Raw genomic sequence first — 19013 nt, 5'->3', positions numbered from 1 at the left:
ATTTTTATGTAATTTGTCACTTTATTGACAGTGTGTGTATTTCTAATCATAAAAGTGTTTCTTACAGCATACAGTGTCAGTATTTGTGTTTAATTACTCTTTTCTTATGTCGAATACCTTTTACTATCCATCTGATTAATTCTATCCAAATGTAGAATAAGGATGAAATTACCATGTTCAACACCTTCCTGATTAATCACAAAGAATCACCTTATTTGCAGATATATGTCCCGTAAAATATTTGCCCCATAAAATATTTGCATTACCCTAAATGTTGCAGTTCAGTAATTCGCCTCCTATTCCTTATTTTCATTCACATAACAAAACTTAAATGAACCAGATATGAATTAACATATAAAATTATTTAATTTTAAAAAAACCCTGACCAGTGAAGATCTTTTGTTGCCAGCAAACCAAGGCACTGAAGCTGCATCCTGAAAACGCTGTGCTTACAAATGTATTTAATTCCAGTTAATCGCATCCTTACTCATTTTTCAGCTGTTGACATTAATAATCCATAGTCTAACGTTAATATAATGGGGTTTTGTTTGATTTGATTATTGGTTTAGCTCCAGAAGTGTTCCAGGCCTTTATGGATGGAGGTCCAGGATACTCGTACCCAGTGGACTGGTGGTCGCTAGGAATTACGGCATATGAATTACTGAGGGGTTGGGTAAGAATGATGGGTTTTGTTGTTGTTACTTAACATATTCACTGACAGAAGTCTCAAAGTTTGCAGTGCCCCTGATTGCACCCTTCAGTATAAAATCTGGGTGGATGGGGCTGAGGTCAGGAATGCTGTCCTGGGTCTTTCCCAGCTGGAAACATTCTTGGAAAAGTTTCACCCCATTTTCAATTACATTTTCCTGTGTTTGGTTAAAGAAAGGCCTAATGTTTTAATGGCTTCTCCACAATACTGAATTGGCACTTTACAATGGTACTTTTTTTTCCAAATAGAAGTTGAGATACTTTAGGCTTTATTATGTCTTTGATTCTCTTGGCTAATACCTTAAAAGAGCTAATGCAATATCCTAAGATGTTTGGCCCAACTACAGAAAATGCTTATCTGCCAGTGCACTTGTTACTTATCTAACCAATTATGTGAATAAGCTTAATGAAAAAATCTTCCTGAGCATGGTCAAACATTACAGAAGATAATGGAAAATTCTCTTCCATTTTGGTTCAAAGGATTGAAGTTGGTTGCTTAAATATTTACTATCCCTATGGAAAACAGTAATTTAGATACTATTTCAGGATAATGACATAGCTAAAGTAGCTGTTTGGGTTTTTTTAATTATTATTATTTTAATTCCTATCTTGGAAAGAGTATTTTATTGCATTGCAGTATGCTGTTTTTAAAGAAAGGGGTGTTTATTATCATATGACACTAACTCAGTACCAATACACTCTCCTGTTAAGCACTTTGTAATGTGAGACAATCCATCCCACAAAGATCTCAGTTTCATTTAGGATGACAGGCAAAGGAAACTAGAGATAAAGAACAATTATTATTCCTATTTTTAGACAGAAAATTTCATTTCAGAATGCCTGAACATTGTTATTTCAATCCAGAAGCTATATTTTTCAGAGGCATAAAACTTGGTCAATCTATTTGGTATTTCCTTAGAAATGGCAAAAGTCATGCTCCTGATATGAAGAACTCTCCCATGTCAAATCTCGGTGCCTGTTCTCAAAGCACAGGAGTATTAAAACCCTTAAAAAAAGGGTTTCTCTACCATCATTTTGATAATCTACCTAGCTTTTTAAGCTGACAGCTGACATTCTTCACAGTATGGAAGATTTTAAACTGAACAGTTAAGGTCTGGCAGTGATAAGCGCAATACATTCTCAACCCTAGTCACAGACAGTAGTACTAGCTGCACGTATAATAAATTAAAAGAAGACCCCGCTGGTTTTCTACCAACCCTTTCACCAGGTCTGTGAAGAAAGCAAGAAAGCAGCACAATGAATGATTGTGTAATGAAAGCTAAACTCCTAAGGCTAATCATCAAAGATCACTTTAATGTGACAAAGTCACTTTACTAAATGAAAAATTATACAGAATGGTGTCCATTTGCCAAGATCCATACAATCTTTTCTGAATAAGTCTATCTAGCTACAGACAAAGCAAAGTTGAAACTGAATCTGTCCATGCTCCGGTCAACCAAGCCAGCTGCTTGTTTTCTCCTGAAGAATGGCTCTTGCTCACTGAGCAAGCCGGAGGGTGGCTTGGCAGCCCATGCCTTTCTATGGACTAAGAAAAGGTATATTTTTTCCTGAATTCTATTTCTAAATTTTTCTAGTCCAGACAAGGCCTAAACTAGCAATAGCGATGACAAGAAGTAGTGGCAAGTTGAGGAAACCAGCTTAATCTGAGGCATGTTGCTGTCTGCAACAACTGTGAGCTCCAAAGTTCCACCTGCTGCAGCAGCCCCGCACAGATGGCTGCAGAGAAGCAGATTGTGCGTACAAGGTTTCAGGCTAAACCTGCAGGCAGGCAGCTCCCTCTTCCTCCACGCTTTGTTCAGCGGCAAGAAGGATGCCCCATTGCCACAGAGCAGATGGGTGGGTGCTTGGTGCAGCCCACCCACTTCTGCTGCAGAGCCACCTATATATATGACTTTTCTGCATGGTGCATGGGGAAGACTGGCGGGAAGGAAGGAAGGAGCATTAGAAATGAGAAGCATCAGAAATGTCAACTGTTTTCCAGCTCTGAGCTGTGCATAGTGTGTGACACTGCCTGCCTGAATTCAAGAGGAGCTAAGCAAGAATGAGCTGCTTTATACTGAGCTGCATTTTTGTTTGTATTTGCCTCTACTGTCGTGAGATGGAAAGGTCCTCAGAGGAGGCTCAGGGTGCTCAAGGCGTTGCAGCCATTCTCATGCCTTGCTCTCTACCATCAGGCAGTCAAGATAGCACATTGCTGGAAACAGGGCTGTAGCTATAACAGTAGGTTGTGTCTGGTACAGAGCTGTCAGGACCGTTTTTTTGTTATCGACAGTAGCTCTAGCATTCCTCAATATGTTGCAGGCATGTTTCTCTCTTTAACCAGTTTCTAATAAGAGACATAATGAGAAAGAAGTAAATCATAAAGCTTTGCATCAAGTCCATGAAACTGCATGATGGAAACCATGACACGTATCAGTCTGTTCCTAAGGTACAGACCACTGCTAAAATATTATAATAACTCTACATACTATGCCCTCAGTACAGGCAAGGTGAAGGAAAGAGGTCATAGGTGGAATTCTTGGACTTTGGCTTTCACTGCAATGTCAACAATTTACAGCAAATTTCGTGAACAAAAGCAAACTAGATCTTTTTCCTTTTTCACAAAATAAAACAGAAGGGTTCTGACCTTCAAGTGGATTGAGTAGCTGAAAAATATAGGACATAAGTGTGAAGGACCTCAAAAGACCAAGCTTACAATGGCCATTTATAGTTCAAAATAACTAATAACAATACTAAAAATCTCTGCAAATCTCAAAAAGTCAAGACTGTAGAATGCTAATAATCTTTAAAATAAGTTTTTAAGGATTTTCCACCGAGGGAAAAGGCATGGGCAGAAACATTCTTAACAGAAAAACTTTCAATGATTCATTATTCCTTAAAGTTGCTCTTTTTAGAGCTAAATCACCATTTACAATGATCGGTGTAAATTCTGGCTCAATAATAATATTGGTCACATGGTTATATGAAGGCTAAATCGGCAGTAGGTTACTTCCTGACAATAAACAGAATGTTAACCTTTCATTTTTAATAGCCGTTTTAGGGCACCATCACCACAGGTAGGGAAAAACATATGACAGACCATTTCAAATGACAGTTTTGAACCTCATTCAAGAAAATTATGTATTTAGAGCGGACAATTAAGTCCTGTTGAATTCGTATGGACATGGTAAAGCTAAATGACAACAGACTAACTGAATGTGAATCAGAGCAAAGAGATTTCAGCAATCCTTCTATTTATTTTTAGAGCATCTCAATGCTTTAGAATGAAAGTTTCATACATATGTTCGAAGTTAAATATGTGTATGAATCTTCTCAAAATAAGAATATTTTCTAGGCCTTTATGAAGAGTGGTTCCAATTCACTATCAAATTAGATAGCTGACATCTAGAAATAGTCTTAAATTATAATCTTGTAGCAGTACATGCTAGCAAAAGTCAAGAGATGATTCAGTTCTTAGTGAAGATAATGAGTGTCTGCCCTTTGCTGTTGAGGATATTAGATTAGAAGGTCACTCTGTGTCGTGTATGAATTATGATGCATCAATTTGCACATTGGTGCTATGACAGCATTTGGCTGCAGATTTCATATCACATATTTGTCACCAGTCGGGTACAATTGAATTCACAAACAATTCTACCCTTGTTTAAAAAAATACATCAAGTATCATTCTAACAACTTGGTTCACAAATACAAGTCTTTAAAAAGTATGTGTACAATAATTGATAAGAATATAAATTTATATGTAGTACTCTTATTTCCAAATGCTGTGTTTCATAAAAGATAAATCACAGTGATCTTCATGAACTGTGAAGCCTGGACCTACTCTTCAGCTATAGAAGAATTTACCAACTGCAAACACAGGACAGCAGGTCCTGTGTTTATTTTAGATTTAATTTTAAAGTTAATTTTAGATTTCAAAAAGAGCAAATAAGAAGCATTGGGATTTGGAGTCTACTTTGTTACTGTGGTTCTTACACAGATTTTTGTAAGCATTTTCAAATTTCTCTATCTACGAAGTAAAATCACGATGACAAATCTCCCTTCAGCCACCACTTCACCACTTTTTCCATTTAGAACATAAATGAACATAATCCACACTTCACATAGAATGCCCCAGGAACAAAATTCTTCAGTCATCTCATCTGAATTTATACTTCTTTTCATGAGAGAAAAAATTGCAGAGGAAATGCATCTATGAGTAATTACATTCAGTAAGACCAAGGAAAAGCACACACGCAAAGAAGGATTAGCCTCCAAATTGTTATAAGATGTTTTGATGTTTTTGATATTTCCAGCGTAAACAACACTGAGCTCAGGAAAATGTGGTTGTCTGCACTCTTTTATCCATTTGTGCTGACTTGATATTGATTTAACTTTATCCCAGAGACCCTATGAAATTCATTCAGCCACCCCTATTGATGAGATACTGAACATGTTCAAGATAGAAAGAGTTCACTACTCATCTGCATGGTGCAAGGGCATGATAGCACTACTGAAAAAGGTAAGAAAGCTACAAACACCTTCCGTCCTCTCTTCTCTCCTCTTCCAGAAACCCTTCCAACAATGCAGCAACATCAGGCAAGCACACACATTAAGTAGCCAAAATATCGAGGATAAGAGGGTAGTGCCTATTCCTAGAATTATCTGATTGTGCATGGTGCAGTGTTTACTTTGGGAATCGATAATTCCTACTCTGTACCCTGGTTCCATTCTCTCCAGCCCTAGTTGTGTATGTGGGAGAGGGAAGGAAGGACCACCCTGCACTCTGAATGTCTGCTACGGTTTCCAGCCAGGGAACTTAGAAGCGAAAAGAGCTGTATCTCTACCTGCCCCATATTGCTATAGTTGCAACAACAAAAGTCAAGCTACCTTGCTGTAAATGTTACTACACTACAAGATGGGGTTCTTTCTGAATGTATCATGACCCTGGAAATCATTTTCTCCCTGAAATTCCAGGTTTTTTTGTTTGGTTTAATTTTCTAACCATACTGCAATGATCACCTGTCTCTCTTAGGTATTTCAGATCATCAATACTGATATCTGAGCAGGAAATATTTGTGAATTGATGAATAGAGCAATAGAAGATCAATTTCTTTTGCAGCAATGAGCAATGTATTTTTGGTAGATCGAGCAATGAGGTGGTTAATCTTAATTGCTGCCAGGATGCCAAGTGCAACTATATATACCAATAAATTTAAGATGAAATACAAATTGTTGGGTGGCATTGAACTGTGCTATTTCGTGTTGCTTGGACTCTTGTGTATTTGTAAACAGACTTTTGTTACTAATATATTTATACGCTTCATGCCTGCAACAGCCATCTGGTAGCAATTAAATCATATTCATATCCTATGAGTTATCGCGTTTATTTTTTTTAGACTGGGGCTTCTAGGAGCTGTTAAAGATTCCCTAGCCATTTCCTTACTCAGAATGTGTATCATACAATTTACCCTGTGATGCATCTACTCTTTTATATGGCATTCAAGTCTCTTAGAGAATGCCTTGTGCTTGATCACAGCTCCTCACTAAGGACCCAGAGTGCCGTCTTTCAAGCCTTGCAGACATCCAAAGCTCTCCATACCTAGCTGATGTCAACTGGGATGCTGTTCTAGAGAAAGCTGTGACCCCAGGCTTTGTTCCTAATGTAAGTCAATATTCCAGGTGAACTGTGTTTGCAAATTCGGACTTTAATTATCATTGCTTGTTTACTTGTTTACACTTGCATTTATTGCTCTTCAGTGATTTCTTTCTCAAACAAGCTTTACTTTGGATTCTACTTTCATTTACTCAGCCACAGCTACGGGAAAATTTGGCTCATTTTATTAAATCACAACAAAAACTAATTAACCTTAGTTCATGTTTTGTTCCCTTTCAAATAAAAAAAAATTTTCCAGACTTCTCATTTGAGCTGCTAGAGCAAATGGTTGTTGAGCGAAACAATACCAAGATGACAGTTGCTGCTGTGAAAGTTGTTAGGCATCTGATTCACAATTGCAAAACTTTGCAACATCCCAGTGTGCTGTTCCTTTTTCACTTAAAAAATACTGTTCCGTAAACTGACCTATTTCCTTTGTGACATTTCTTACATCAAAACATTAAGATTCTGTGAGGGAATCTGGTGGTTTCTTTATTTGCCATCATTCTATTTTGTTGGTGTTTTCTGGATATTTCCATTTTGATCATATATAAATAGATACAATTAAAAAGCAGTGTCTGGTGCTAACATGCTTCTCCACTTTCTTCAGTCATATTGTACCATAATTCTTCTCATAGCAGCACATTTGCAGCATGAAAAGGTTTGTTAATTGGGTTTTTTATGCAACCATAGATAAAGAAGAGGAAGAGGGAATAGCTAAACCCTATCCTCTTCCAGGTGCACGTTAGAGTTCTTGCTAAATCTGATGGAGACAGGATTCAGCCTTGCAGACGCTGAGGGCAAGAATGCATTGCTTAATGGAGCAAAGGCAGCCAGGCAGGTTGCCAAGACAGTGCTGACAGTGTTTGCTGTGCTTCTTGGCACCTGATCAGAGGCTTTCCTGGAAGCAGTAACCTGCAGGAGAAGAAAGCTATGGGTGGGCATGCAGGGCCTCCCTCTGTGAGCTTGGGGAAAGACCAGGCATACAGCAGGTAACTAGCACAACAGGTGAAGAGAAAGGTTGGCTCCTCTTAGGCACTTTAAAACAATGTTCTCCAGGGCGAAACTCCAAGGCCAGGACTCCTTCCCTCTTACTCAACATCTCTGGCCTTGAGTAACTGCTATGCTATGCTGGGCCTTTCCACTATGTTCTCCCAGGTTGCTATGCTAAGCAAAGTACTGAGGAACAAAGTTCCTCCCTGGCCTGGTGAATGATGAACTCCGTTCTCTGGGTGGTGTGGATCTACAAGACAAATGGAGACTGCTTTTCCTGATTTTCTTTTTTTTTCAAGTTAGAGCTGCTGTCTGAGATATTGGAGGTGTGGGCTGACTCCTCAGGCAAAACTCAACAGTCCTTCCCTATTTAGACCTCCTACTCTTAGCTGAAAGTTTCACCCAGCTGTCAGCATGCAGGAAACTTCACAATTCTGCTTTGTATTTTAAAAGAGGGATCCCATACCCAAAGCTACAACATACCTGAGGATCCAGAGGAGTACCAGACTCTGCAAAGCCCACCTGTGCACAGGTACATATCTTAGGACTTAAAGTCAAGAAAGAGGATTTCAACCTGCTTCAGAGAAAGCAGCTACTGAAATCTGCCTATAGCAAGTCTGTTCTCTGCTCCTGTTGCTGCTCCTGTTGCTGTTTTCCTTTCCCCAGACGTCTCCTTGGTCTCCTCCTTGCTCCCACTCACCCACTCACGCTTGAATTCATAGAGCTATATCTTCCATCGTAACTCTACTCCCTAGAACTGGATTCAAACCAGCTTCAGTCGAGGAGTGAGCCCAGGTAATGGGATGTGTGCCACCCTGGAAAGGCTGCCTCCCAAGCAGTGAGGTATGGCAGTTTGGCTGTAATAATAGGACCTAGTAAAGAGACTGCAAGTTTTCCACATCCAGCTGGCTTACACCCAGAGCACAAGAAGTGTGTGGTGGTCTGCATCTGGCCGCAGATGAGTAACCCTAACTCCTTAATTCACAGTTTTCATGTAGCTGTCTGCTTCTTTCCATCTGGATTTAGATTGTTCTGAGGGTACCTTACTACTGAGAAAGTACAGAGAAGTTTCCTAATTTCTTAAGAATGGCAAAAAAAAAGAAATTTTAAATGTGATTTCAAAAGCAATTGTGCAACCAGTGTGTCTGGGACTCCTCTATTAGCCAAGTGGCCTGTCTCTGTGTTTGATGTTGACAGTGGTGAATTTGGTGGAGACTGAGAAAAGAAGTTTTCTTGAAATACTTGGAACGGTCTGCCATTAAACATCTGTCAGACAGCTATTCTTTTCATTTGGATTCACCTTATTTGTGTTTTGGCAGGAACTTACAATATTGGGGGCAAAATAATATTCCACATTTAAAAGGAAATAGGAGTAAAAATTTACTTTTATTTACTCAGATTAATAGGAAAGTCCAATTACAAGCCCTACCAGACACTTCAGAACAGGGACTGATACTGCAGGGCTTGTTCCACCTGGTTGATCAGGTGTACTAGGAAAAACAGTGAGAAGGCAAGAGTCAAGGTCTTGTTCAAGCACATTTCTTTATTATAATAAACTTCACTGTTTCATAAGCATAAATACCTGATTTGGCCAGGCATTTTCCAAGAACTTTTTTCTCTGTTACACCAGGAAAATCTTCACTGATTAACTGGGAACACACAACAAAATCTTTCTTGATTTTCAGGCATTGGTGAGAGAGTTACTCGGGGCCAACATACACTGTGATTTGGGGACAGTTGTATGACTAGAGAGTTTTCAAAATTTTGACAGCTTGTCACTGTTGTCAGGAGATTGCTTGCCTTCTGCAGGCTGGAGGACACATGGGAGGCTTGCAGTAGGAAGGTCCCATTGTTTCATTTCTCCCTATGTAGTTTGATTCCATAAACATTGTTTTTACATAACTAGTACATGTGTTTATTTCTGGTTTACCTAATTTCTTTCTATTCAGCTTGGAGTCACAAATTGTCAGTAGTTTTTTTATATTTGATAAAGGAACTACAAAATTACTTCAATATAATTTAGTTTAATTTTTAAAGCTTCAGAATTAAAGTGATGAACTTTTTAAGTGCTTAAACAAATCTTAAAACTGTACGTGTTCAAAAAAAGGAACTGATATGGCTTAAATGTAAAGAATTATTTCTTTATAAATAAATATAAATAAGCCATAAATTTCCATTAATAAAAAAAAAAAAAAAAAGAATTTTACTAAACCTGACTGGATAGCATGCAGGAAAAGGTATCAGAGAGCTTAATAGTATACTTTGAGTATACAGACTTTGCTATGAATAAAAATGATGGAGTGATCTCTAAATCAAATGTTTCTTTGCAGGACACCACAAGTTACAGAAGTGATTCCTGATGTGGTTTTACTGCTTAGTGTCTTTGGTTACTAAATAATATCTGCCATTTATATATGACTTATCTTAGTACTTCCACCTTGACAGTGACAATGGTGTGATTGAACTCTCAGAAGTCCAAGAAGAAAACAGGCTGCTTTTAAGATCTTCCATCAGAAAATTCAAATGGTTTGCATTCTTTATTTGTATGTTTTGAGAGAATGAGGAGAAGAAAGGGGCTTATGTTATTCTGAGCTCACAGGAGCCGCAAAACACTGACCCAGTAATTAGGATGCCAAGTTGTGGGCTTTTTAAAATGTATTAGATTCAGCTGAACCATAGTTTTTCTGGCCATACCCTAGCTCTTACCCCTAAAATAGAGAGGAAGAGTTCAGTCCCAAATGTTGTCATGTGACAGCTTTACTGCCCTAATGAATAGAATTAAAAAAAAAAACTCTCAAGGCATAAACTATGCTCCTGTAAACTTTTATGCTGAAAAGATCTGAAAGAATCAAGAACCTGAAAAGAATTAAAGAAGAATCTGAAAAGAATCAAGGAAGGAAATGACCATATAGAGATGATGTTTCCAATCAACCTGCTTAAAATAACTTCCTGATACAACTAAAATTTGTTTCAAGCATCATAAATTAACATAAAAATGGAGAATCTTGAATATTTAAGTAATTCAAGTAACAGGTAAAAAAAGGCATAGTAAATCATGAAACATGATTGAGAAAAGCCAGCACAGATTCACCAAGAGCAAATCGTGCTTGACAAACCTGATATCCTTCTCTGACAAAGTAACCTGCTCAGTTGCTGTGGGGTGAGCAGTGGACATTGTCTACCTGTATTTCTCCAAGGCTTTCAATACTCCCACAGTCTTCTCCTAGAGATACTCCTAGAGATACGTGATGGTCTAGACAAGTGGTCTGTGTTGCGGTGGGGAACTGTCTGACTGGCTGCACCCAGAGGGTGGAGGTAAGTTGCTCCTTTTCAAACAGGTGACCTGTCACCAGTGGGATCCCCAAGGGATCGATAGTGGGCCCAATGCTGTTTAATATCTTCATAAGTGATCTGGAAGATGGGATCAAATGTACCCTGACCAAATTTGCTGAAGATACCAAACTGAGTGGGGAAGTGGACACTTTAGAAGGGAGGGCCACCCTACTGGATAACCTGGAAAGGCTGGAAGAGTGGGCTAACAAGAACCTTATGAGAATCAGCAAGGACAAGCGTAAGGTCTTGCACCTGGGAAAACATAATCCAGGAGTGCAGGACAGGCTGGGATCTGCCCAGCTGGGGAGCAGCTCTTTGGAAAGGGGCGTTGGGGGTCCTGGTGGACAACAAGTTCAAAATGGGTGAACAGTGTGCTGCTACAACAAAGAAAGCCAACAGGATGTTGGTTGCATCAACAAGGACATCACCAGCAGAAATACAGATGGCATTATCGTACTCTACTCAGCGCTGGAGTACTGTGTTCAGTTTTGGTCCTCTCTGTGGAAAAAGATGTGGATGGATGGAGATAGTCCAAGGAAGGGCCGCAAAGATGATCAAAGGACTGGGAAGCCGTGTGAGGAAAGGCTGAGAGAGCTGGACATTTTCAGCCTAGAGAAGAGAAGGCTCAGGAAACCTTATCACAAATGTTCCAATATTTAAAGGGTGGATACAAAGAAGATGAAGACTGTTTACAAAGAGTCACGTAGAAAAAACAAGGGATAATGGGCACAAGTTACTGCTGGTGAGATTCTGGTTGGACACAAAAGGAAAATTTTTCACAGTGAGAACAGCCAGCCACTGGAATGATCTCCCCAGGGAAGTGGTGGATTCTCCAATGTTGGATACTTAAGATTCAGCTGGACAGTGTTGCCGGGACATCTAGGCAAGGTCATGCTTTGCCTAGAAAGGTTGGACCAGATGATCCTTGAGGTCCTTTACGGCCTGGTAATCTGTGATTCTATGATTCTATGAACTGGTTTTTGATATAAATGCTGCTAACCAAAAAAGGCTTGCTCTTTCCTTTGTTACCATGGACAGGAGCTAGGTGATTGAATCCATCTTCAACTCTTCAGAAAAGCAGATTTTAACAAGTAAGGTCTTAGAAGTACTCTCCATCCTTCCTGCACTATTACAGTTGCCATTTGTGTTCAGCACTAACTGATATTCTGATGAATGCCCTGGGACGGATTAATCTCATTGGAGTGACATAATTGGAGTCACTGTAGGAGTACATCCTTGTATAACTAGAAAGAAGATCTAACTCTTTACCACTGCTTTATAATATGATTTTTATCTTATCTCCCTTATTTAAACTTCAAGCATCAGTCCAGGCCTAAAAAGATAGTTTTCATTTTACTGGGGTTATGAAGCTGGATCATTATTAATGGTATTAACACTTGACGGGCAAACTGAAAAACCACAATGATGGTTCAAAGAGTAACTTTGAATCCTTTTGTACCAGAAAGGAAGACTGAACTGTGATCCTACATTTGAACTTGAAGAAATGATTTTAGAGTCCAAGCCTCTCCATAAAAAGAAAAAGCGACTTGCCAAAAACAAAGCCAAAGATGGAGCTAAGGAAACCTGCCCACTGGTAAGCTGGGGACTGTGGCTGCAGTCAGTGGCATTTCATTTAAACTCTTTAATAGACAAACTCAGTTTTATCAAGGTTCAGTTTTATCATCTCTGAAAATAAACTCAATCTCTATGTCTGTCATTTTACATACAGCATAAATGATCTCCAAAGCAAGATGAAAAGCAACCATTTATTTCAAATAGTAATAGCATGTTTAAGTTGTAATCTTTTTTAAAATTCAGATGCTCATTTAAAGTATGAAAAAGTGTTGCCAGTTGGCAAATATGCTTCCCACACATGGACAGATACAAAGAGTATTTATCCAGTGATAATATGAAAAATGAAAACTATGCAGCATGAAAAGCTCATTATTTATAGATGTTTTAAAGCTGTTTCTTGCAGTCTTGATTAATGTGTCCCATGTAGAATGACTTCTTGTATAAACAGTCTACACTTTGGAGAAAATTAAGAAATAATAATTTTCCAGACTTTTATTTTCATTTCAGTGAGGTTTTAGAAATTCTGTTGCTGCTCTTAATGATTTTGAATGCTCATGCAAGCTGTTCTTCTTAGAGCTATCAGACATAAAATTCTTTGTGGGGAATTTCTTCTAAAAGAAAGATTGATTGTGCTGTCACAGCCCACTTTTGAAGAGCCTTCAAAATGCATTTTGATAGTATCCATTCATAAGCCTCTTTGTTCAGTATTGTTTCAGTTGTTGTGATTTTTGTCTGATTTTCCATCTTTTTTAATCAACTTATTCGTGTTGTTTTTTAAAGAACGTGCACCTGCAGCAGTGCTTGGAAACCGTTAGGAAAGAATTCATCATATTCAACAGAGAGAAGTAAGTGCATTTCTTACTGACTGGTTAGCATTCACTACTGAAATGAATTTGAGATTTACTTTTTCTTTTTCTCAATGTAAGGAAAGGTGATTAATGATCAGAGCAGCATGGTCTCAAAGGCTGGATTTCCATTGATTTCTTCTTATAGTGTGATGGTTTGGTAGTTTTTCCACCTCCGAAAGCTAGCAGAAGGTCTTGTGATCAAACTGTGTTAGAGAGATAAAGTAAATGTCATTGTCACTCTCCAGAGAAACTGTTAGCAATTAAGCAAAAGGAACAGATGAAAGGGGCTTTTTAACAACTTGAACAAAACTAAGAGAAGTAATAAATTGTGAAATTTTAATACTATGAACAGCAGTGTTCTGACTTGGAAACACTATTCATACTTCACCACTATAAAAAAGAGTGTATTTCAACTCTAGTTGTTTCAACAGGCACAAGTCTGAATCCCAAGGGTGTCAATAACCTTCCTAGTCCAGTTAATACACTGCATTTCACATAGTTCACTGTGTGTGAGTTGGTGCCACTATGGACTCCTTTGTATTAAAAGATATAGCTCATAAAAGGGGAGTTGTTTGTGTCTGGTCAAATTTTTGCATTTCATCTAAGTATATTCAAGTGGTTTTATTTGACCTAATTATATCTGCAAGCCTTTCTGATGGAGTTGTGAAATGTAAGAAATTAATTAAAAAGTGGTGACTATCTTACTTATTGCTTACAATGCAGATAACTACTGTCTTCTGTAAATAAAACTGGGAAAGGGATTGTCAACTTTGCACAATTGACATGATGCCATGAAGGAAATTATGCCATGCACAACCCCATTTTTCCTGTTACAATGTGGGACATGTCTATGACCAATACTGATGGCTCACAGAAGCTGCAGCGAGGACTTGCAAAGGAAAAGATGGTCTGACAGATACTTCATGTTATTTTGTGTGATCTTTAGCACAAGAGAGCCATATGTTTATGTAAGAGCCATAAGCAGGAAAATCCAGACCAAGTCAGCTCTTAAGAGTTTTTCGGAAAGGTCTTGGCTGATTGCTCTGAATCAGTTCTGGTGTCAGTGAACAAGGGAATTCCTAAACTTTGTAGGATTTTTATTAACCCACAAACCCCAAAAGGATTAAGATTGTAATAACAAGATCAAGAAAAATGACTTTGATATATCCATTTAATATTTCTGATAAGTTGTTCATACAACTAGTTCATTTCCAGATATGACTCTGTCATATGTATGTAAGACTCAGCCATACATCAAGGAAACCCAATATACAGCAATTTTTGAAAGATAGAATAAAATAACAGGTTTTGTAAAACACTTTCAAAATCCCTTTGCATGCGCTTAATGGCATTACACAGTTTCTATTGACATGGTTTTGGTTTGTTATTCTTAAATTTCTCTTAGCAGTTCATAGATTTTTTCATTTGTTTCATATTGCACAATTACAGTAACAACACAAGCTATAAAGGACTCTGAAAGGCTGATGAGAGATCAAGGAGAAATTTAAATGGAGTACAAGCAAAATGGAAGCAAAAGATAAAACGTGCATTCCATTCAGAACAGCATGTGTTTTGGTCATTGCTTGATTTGCTTTGACAAGGTAAAGGAAAACATTTAGTATAGACCTATAACCGATCCCTCATTGTCTAAAGACTGATTACAATCATTTCTTGTTTAAATTGTATTAGAGCTGAAGAAGGACAGGGAGAGACTTCTGTAATACTTTTCAAAGAGAAAAATGCTAATAAGGGGGGAAGCAGAGGTCAAATTTTTGAAGTGCAAACTGAATTCCAGTTAATGGGAATAAAATAAGAGCAATGAGAGACTCAGGTATCATTGTATTGGAAAGAAAAGGCTACTCAATATACGCCAGAGTAATTCATCGTGGCTTTCTTTACACCTTTCTATGCCCTCAGGGCTGTATGTACAGGCTGAGGTTGTGCTTACATGGATTTTGCTGACAAATTATTTTTTTCTGGTTTTAAATCTAGTTCTATAGACAGATGCTTTATTACATCTAGAAATGCAGCACTAATTCTACAGTATCTGAATGTGTATTCCCACAGACTTCACAGCAATTTTTCAAGAACCTGATCTCATTTAGCAGCTGGAGGCTATATTTTCAATGTGGGTTTTTTTTTTTTTTTAGGGGGGGTGGTGGGTGGAAGGATTATTGTACAGATAAAGCCACACTTTCCAGCTTTATTAAAAAGCTGAGCACAGATAATTTTGCTATTTTTGTGGCATTATCACTAAACAAATCTTCACGTGCATCTACATCTCTTTATGAATGCCCAAAACCTGAAATAGCCAAAAATGAAGAAACAGATTTAATATTTCCTTGTAGTGTAATCATATTGCTTACCCTTTTTGGTTCCTGAGCCGCCTCTTCTCCCTGAAAGATGTCTTTAAGATTAAAGAGATGAGCAAACAAAGAACAGGAGAAAACGCAGGAAAGACCTACTCCTCAGTTAGATGCTTCACAAATTTTTCATCAAAATTATCAGGCTGCTAATGAAAGTAAAATCATATAGCTACCTTTTACTGAGTAGAGTATGTACTTCATATCTCCAGTGTACATGAAAATGGGTTAGAATTCTGCAAAACTAGTTTAATAAATGCAGTGGAGCAATAAGGAAAATATCCATAGTTTTAATAATTCTAGTGGACACATCTAAAAAAATACTAATGGTTTTGAAAGTGGAGGGTTTTTTACTTAATACTAATATCCCCCAATAGCATTCTTATGAGATTCAGCTGTCTGGTCCCCACTGATGTGAACAGGCTTGCCTCTGTCCTAAGCTGCTGGTACACTTTATTTCTTGTCTCAGTATTTGTTCAGTGCAACCACAAAAAAAATTCTGCCACAGATTGAAGCAGGCAGATGGCTGCTTTGCGTTTCCCTCTCTTTCCCTGCTGTACTTCCTACTGTTTCACCATACCTAGTTCTTTCCTAAAAGGTATTGAACAGTTCTAGGTGAACAGACATCTCTCTGTTCCCACAATAAACAACAGAAGTTGAGGGAGCATATTTTAAGCATATAAAGATGCTTAAAATCACGTTGTCTGATTTTGTCCATATCATAGGTGAAGAGCTTACTTAATATTCTCTGCATTTTTAATAAGATGAAATTTATTATCACTCTCTTTGTAGTTCCTTTTTTTTCCTCTTTTCAGTTGTCTTTTCAGATTCAAATTCAGAGTCCCTGGGTGCTTTCTTTCATTTCAGTTTGATTGGTATTGAATATTCATAATGGTTTGCAATATACCTCACTGAATGTACTTTTCTTAATAGGTATTTTATGTCACTTAGTGTCTCTGGAGATATTTATATTATCATAATCCCCATAATATCTGAATGCTCTATGGATGAGGCTACAGCACAACTTTTCTTTTCTTGCCACTTCTGCTGACCTTAATTCAGTTTAAATCCATCTCTTTCTGAGCATTTCAAGTGGCTGCTCTTCACTGATCCATTTCTTGTTCCTTTTGTATTGGATATGTCTGCTTTTAGAGATTGCTCCTGCATTCTCACCTAATTAGAAAGAACATGATTGAATCTGGTTTGGTTTTGGGCACTAATAACTGATGCTTGGTCAAATAAGCCCTTTCACTCTGCCTTTGACTCCTGCTCATTATTACTGGCTTAGAATTACCAGTCCAAATGTCACTCTCTTCATTATACCAAGCCAAGCTGCCTAAAGAGTCGAGCATACCAGGTCCAAGCTAGTAATCTTTCTGTAGGCATATATTCAAATTCACTTTTTTAGGGAAAAGAGGGATCACACAAAAGCCATTGTTTCAGTAATGTGCTCCCTTCACAGTTTCATGGAGGGAAAAATAAAGCTAATGAATGTCTGAAACCTCATTTTCAAAGACTGCCAGGAAAAATGGCCCAAGCCAGTAACCATATCAGTGTAGGGGCTACACTTCACCAAACAGACATCCAACTTTGGGAATTAAAGATTGTGTGGTGGTGCATGTATCAGAGCATTCGATGTGCTGAAACGTGGTCCTGGAAGGGTCAGGGTAACAGATGTAGATCCTCAGCACGGTAGGCCAGCATCTGTTTCCATTTTCAGAAAAGTAAACACAAATACACTTCACAAAAACTAATCAAAAGTCAATTCATAGGCAGAGAAAATAAAAGTTTTCATTTTTACATTTCAGACTTTGGAGATAAACCAAAACTGTCTGATTCTGAGCACTATGTAAGACTATTTTTAATAGGTTACATCTATTTAATAGGTTATCATATCTACGATAAATGAAGGCTGCCTAACGTGTCATGACTGTTCAGTGACCAGAAGGGGTTACCTTCATTATTTCTCTTTATCTGTCTCCGTGTCCTGCACTAGTGTAAATTCTCACTTGTTATGAGCCTCCGTAAATTAAGACTGAATCACGAAGACTGAACTCATCTGTTTTAGGAAAGCATTTTGAGGCCAGTTCCAGAAGCAGTGCAGAAACAAGCCAGTAATGATATTATTATTGCCAATCATTCTGATACTTTGTGTATCTATTGAATATATTTATAAATGAGTTGGAAAGTAAGGTGAACAGTGAGGTGATAAAGTCCTCTTCTGATACCAGAATAGTCAAAACTAAATCTGGCTGCAAAGAGCTGCAGTGGATTATAATAGTCATGGTTCTTAGTTGCAGGGTAGTAAGAAAATGGCAGCTGAAATTCAGTACTGATAAATGCAAATAAGAAAGGAAGAAAATAATCTAAACTTTATCTTTGGGACAGTAGAATCTAAATTAGCTTCAGTTATGAAGGAGGGAGATTTTGTAAGGACTGTGGATAGCACAATGTTATTTGAAAACTAAAAGGTGTTAATATGCTCAAACTGCAAAGAAAGCTATAGAAAAATGAACACTGAGATGTTATTGTGTGCAGGCAGTTATATGTTCATATACATACACCTGCATTTTCTATTCTGCTTACAGTTCTGGTTCCTTATGAAACTTATTGAGATGACTAAGCAACAATTATTCACTCTTTCTGGTAACTCAAGGCCACAATGTTATCTGCAGGTTTAAAAGAAAACAACGCTTTTATGTGCAATGCAGCATGGCACTGAATGGTGCTTTGAATGCTAAAGATACAAAAAAATTCAGAAAATGATTAGAAAAAATTCATGGGAAAAAATCTATCAAGGTCCATGAGACACGAGACCTCCTATGCACTCATTGGTTTGGGAAGTCTGGAAATGTGAGGAGGAAATGCCACAGCAGACATGTGTCTCCATTTGACTTGTTCCTTGACACTGTACTCCAGTGTTTTAAATGCTCCAATATGAAAGACTGGAATCTCGGTTAGATGGAGTGGCTGGGTATGTGTTTTTATGCTTTTTTACCAATTATAAGGTCTCCATCTTCATATAGAATCTTCATAATAGTACACGGGTTGCACAATAAAATGTATATATGTATGTGTATATGTATGAATCTTGTTTCTGGAAATAAGGAAAATAATGAAGACTTAGGGCAGTAAGAGATTTAGGTAAGATTCAGATTGTCCCTTGCTGTGTTCCAGGGGAAGTAAGGCATTTATTCCCTGGGAAAACTTCAGGGTTGTGAAGCTCAGCTGGAGATATTCTTCTTGTGTCCCACCTGGGGCATGATACTTCTGTTGTGGGTGTACCTTTGTGACTAGTCTAGATGGCTTGGTGTATGACGCAGTGGCTTCTGTGGATCCCTGTGTCAGGCACCCACCTTCCCTACGCATTGTGTAGGGAGGTTTGGTGGTTAACTAAAGGCTGTGAGTTACGCTGTGTGATTACAACTGAACTACCAGCTAAGTCTCCTTTTGGGAGCTCCATCCTTCAGGGAATGAAAGAGTTGCATGGTTAACTAGACTTCACAAGAAGATTCTTGTGAATCTAAGTTTTGGATT

The 19013-nt window shown here is 38.0% G+C and overlaps 1 protein-coding gene across 3 annotated transcripts in view; it reads left to right on the top strand.

Moving 5' to 3' along the window:
* STK32B (serine/threonine kinase 32B) overlaps positions 1–19013 on the top strand; it is a 159403-nt gene that overhangs the window by 130313 nt on the left and 10077 nt on the right. For all 3 annotated transcript variants that reach the window (XM_030492853.2, XM_030492852.2, XM_030492854.1), the window contains 5 exons: positions 570–673; positions 5114–5230; positions 6248–6373; positions 12153–12284; positions 13046–13110. In XM_030492853.2, coding sequence (XP_030348713.1) covers positions 570–673; positions 5114–5230; positions 6248–6373; positions 12153–12284; positions 13046–13110 — 544 coding nt within the window. The remainder of the gene's footprint in view (positions 1–569; positions 674–5113; positions 5231–6247; positions 6374–12152; positions 12285–13045; positions 13111–19013) is intronic.

Source organism: Strigops habroptila, chromosome 7 (assembly GCF_004027225.2).
Source record: "Strigops habroptila isolate Jane chromosome 7, bStrHab1.2.pri, whole genome shotgun sequence".
NCBI lineage: Eukaryota > Metazoa > Chordata > Aves > Psittaciformes > Psittacidae > Strigops > Strigops habroptila.
This window is presented reverse-complemented; position numbering and strand designations above follow the sequence as displayed.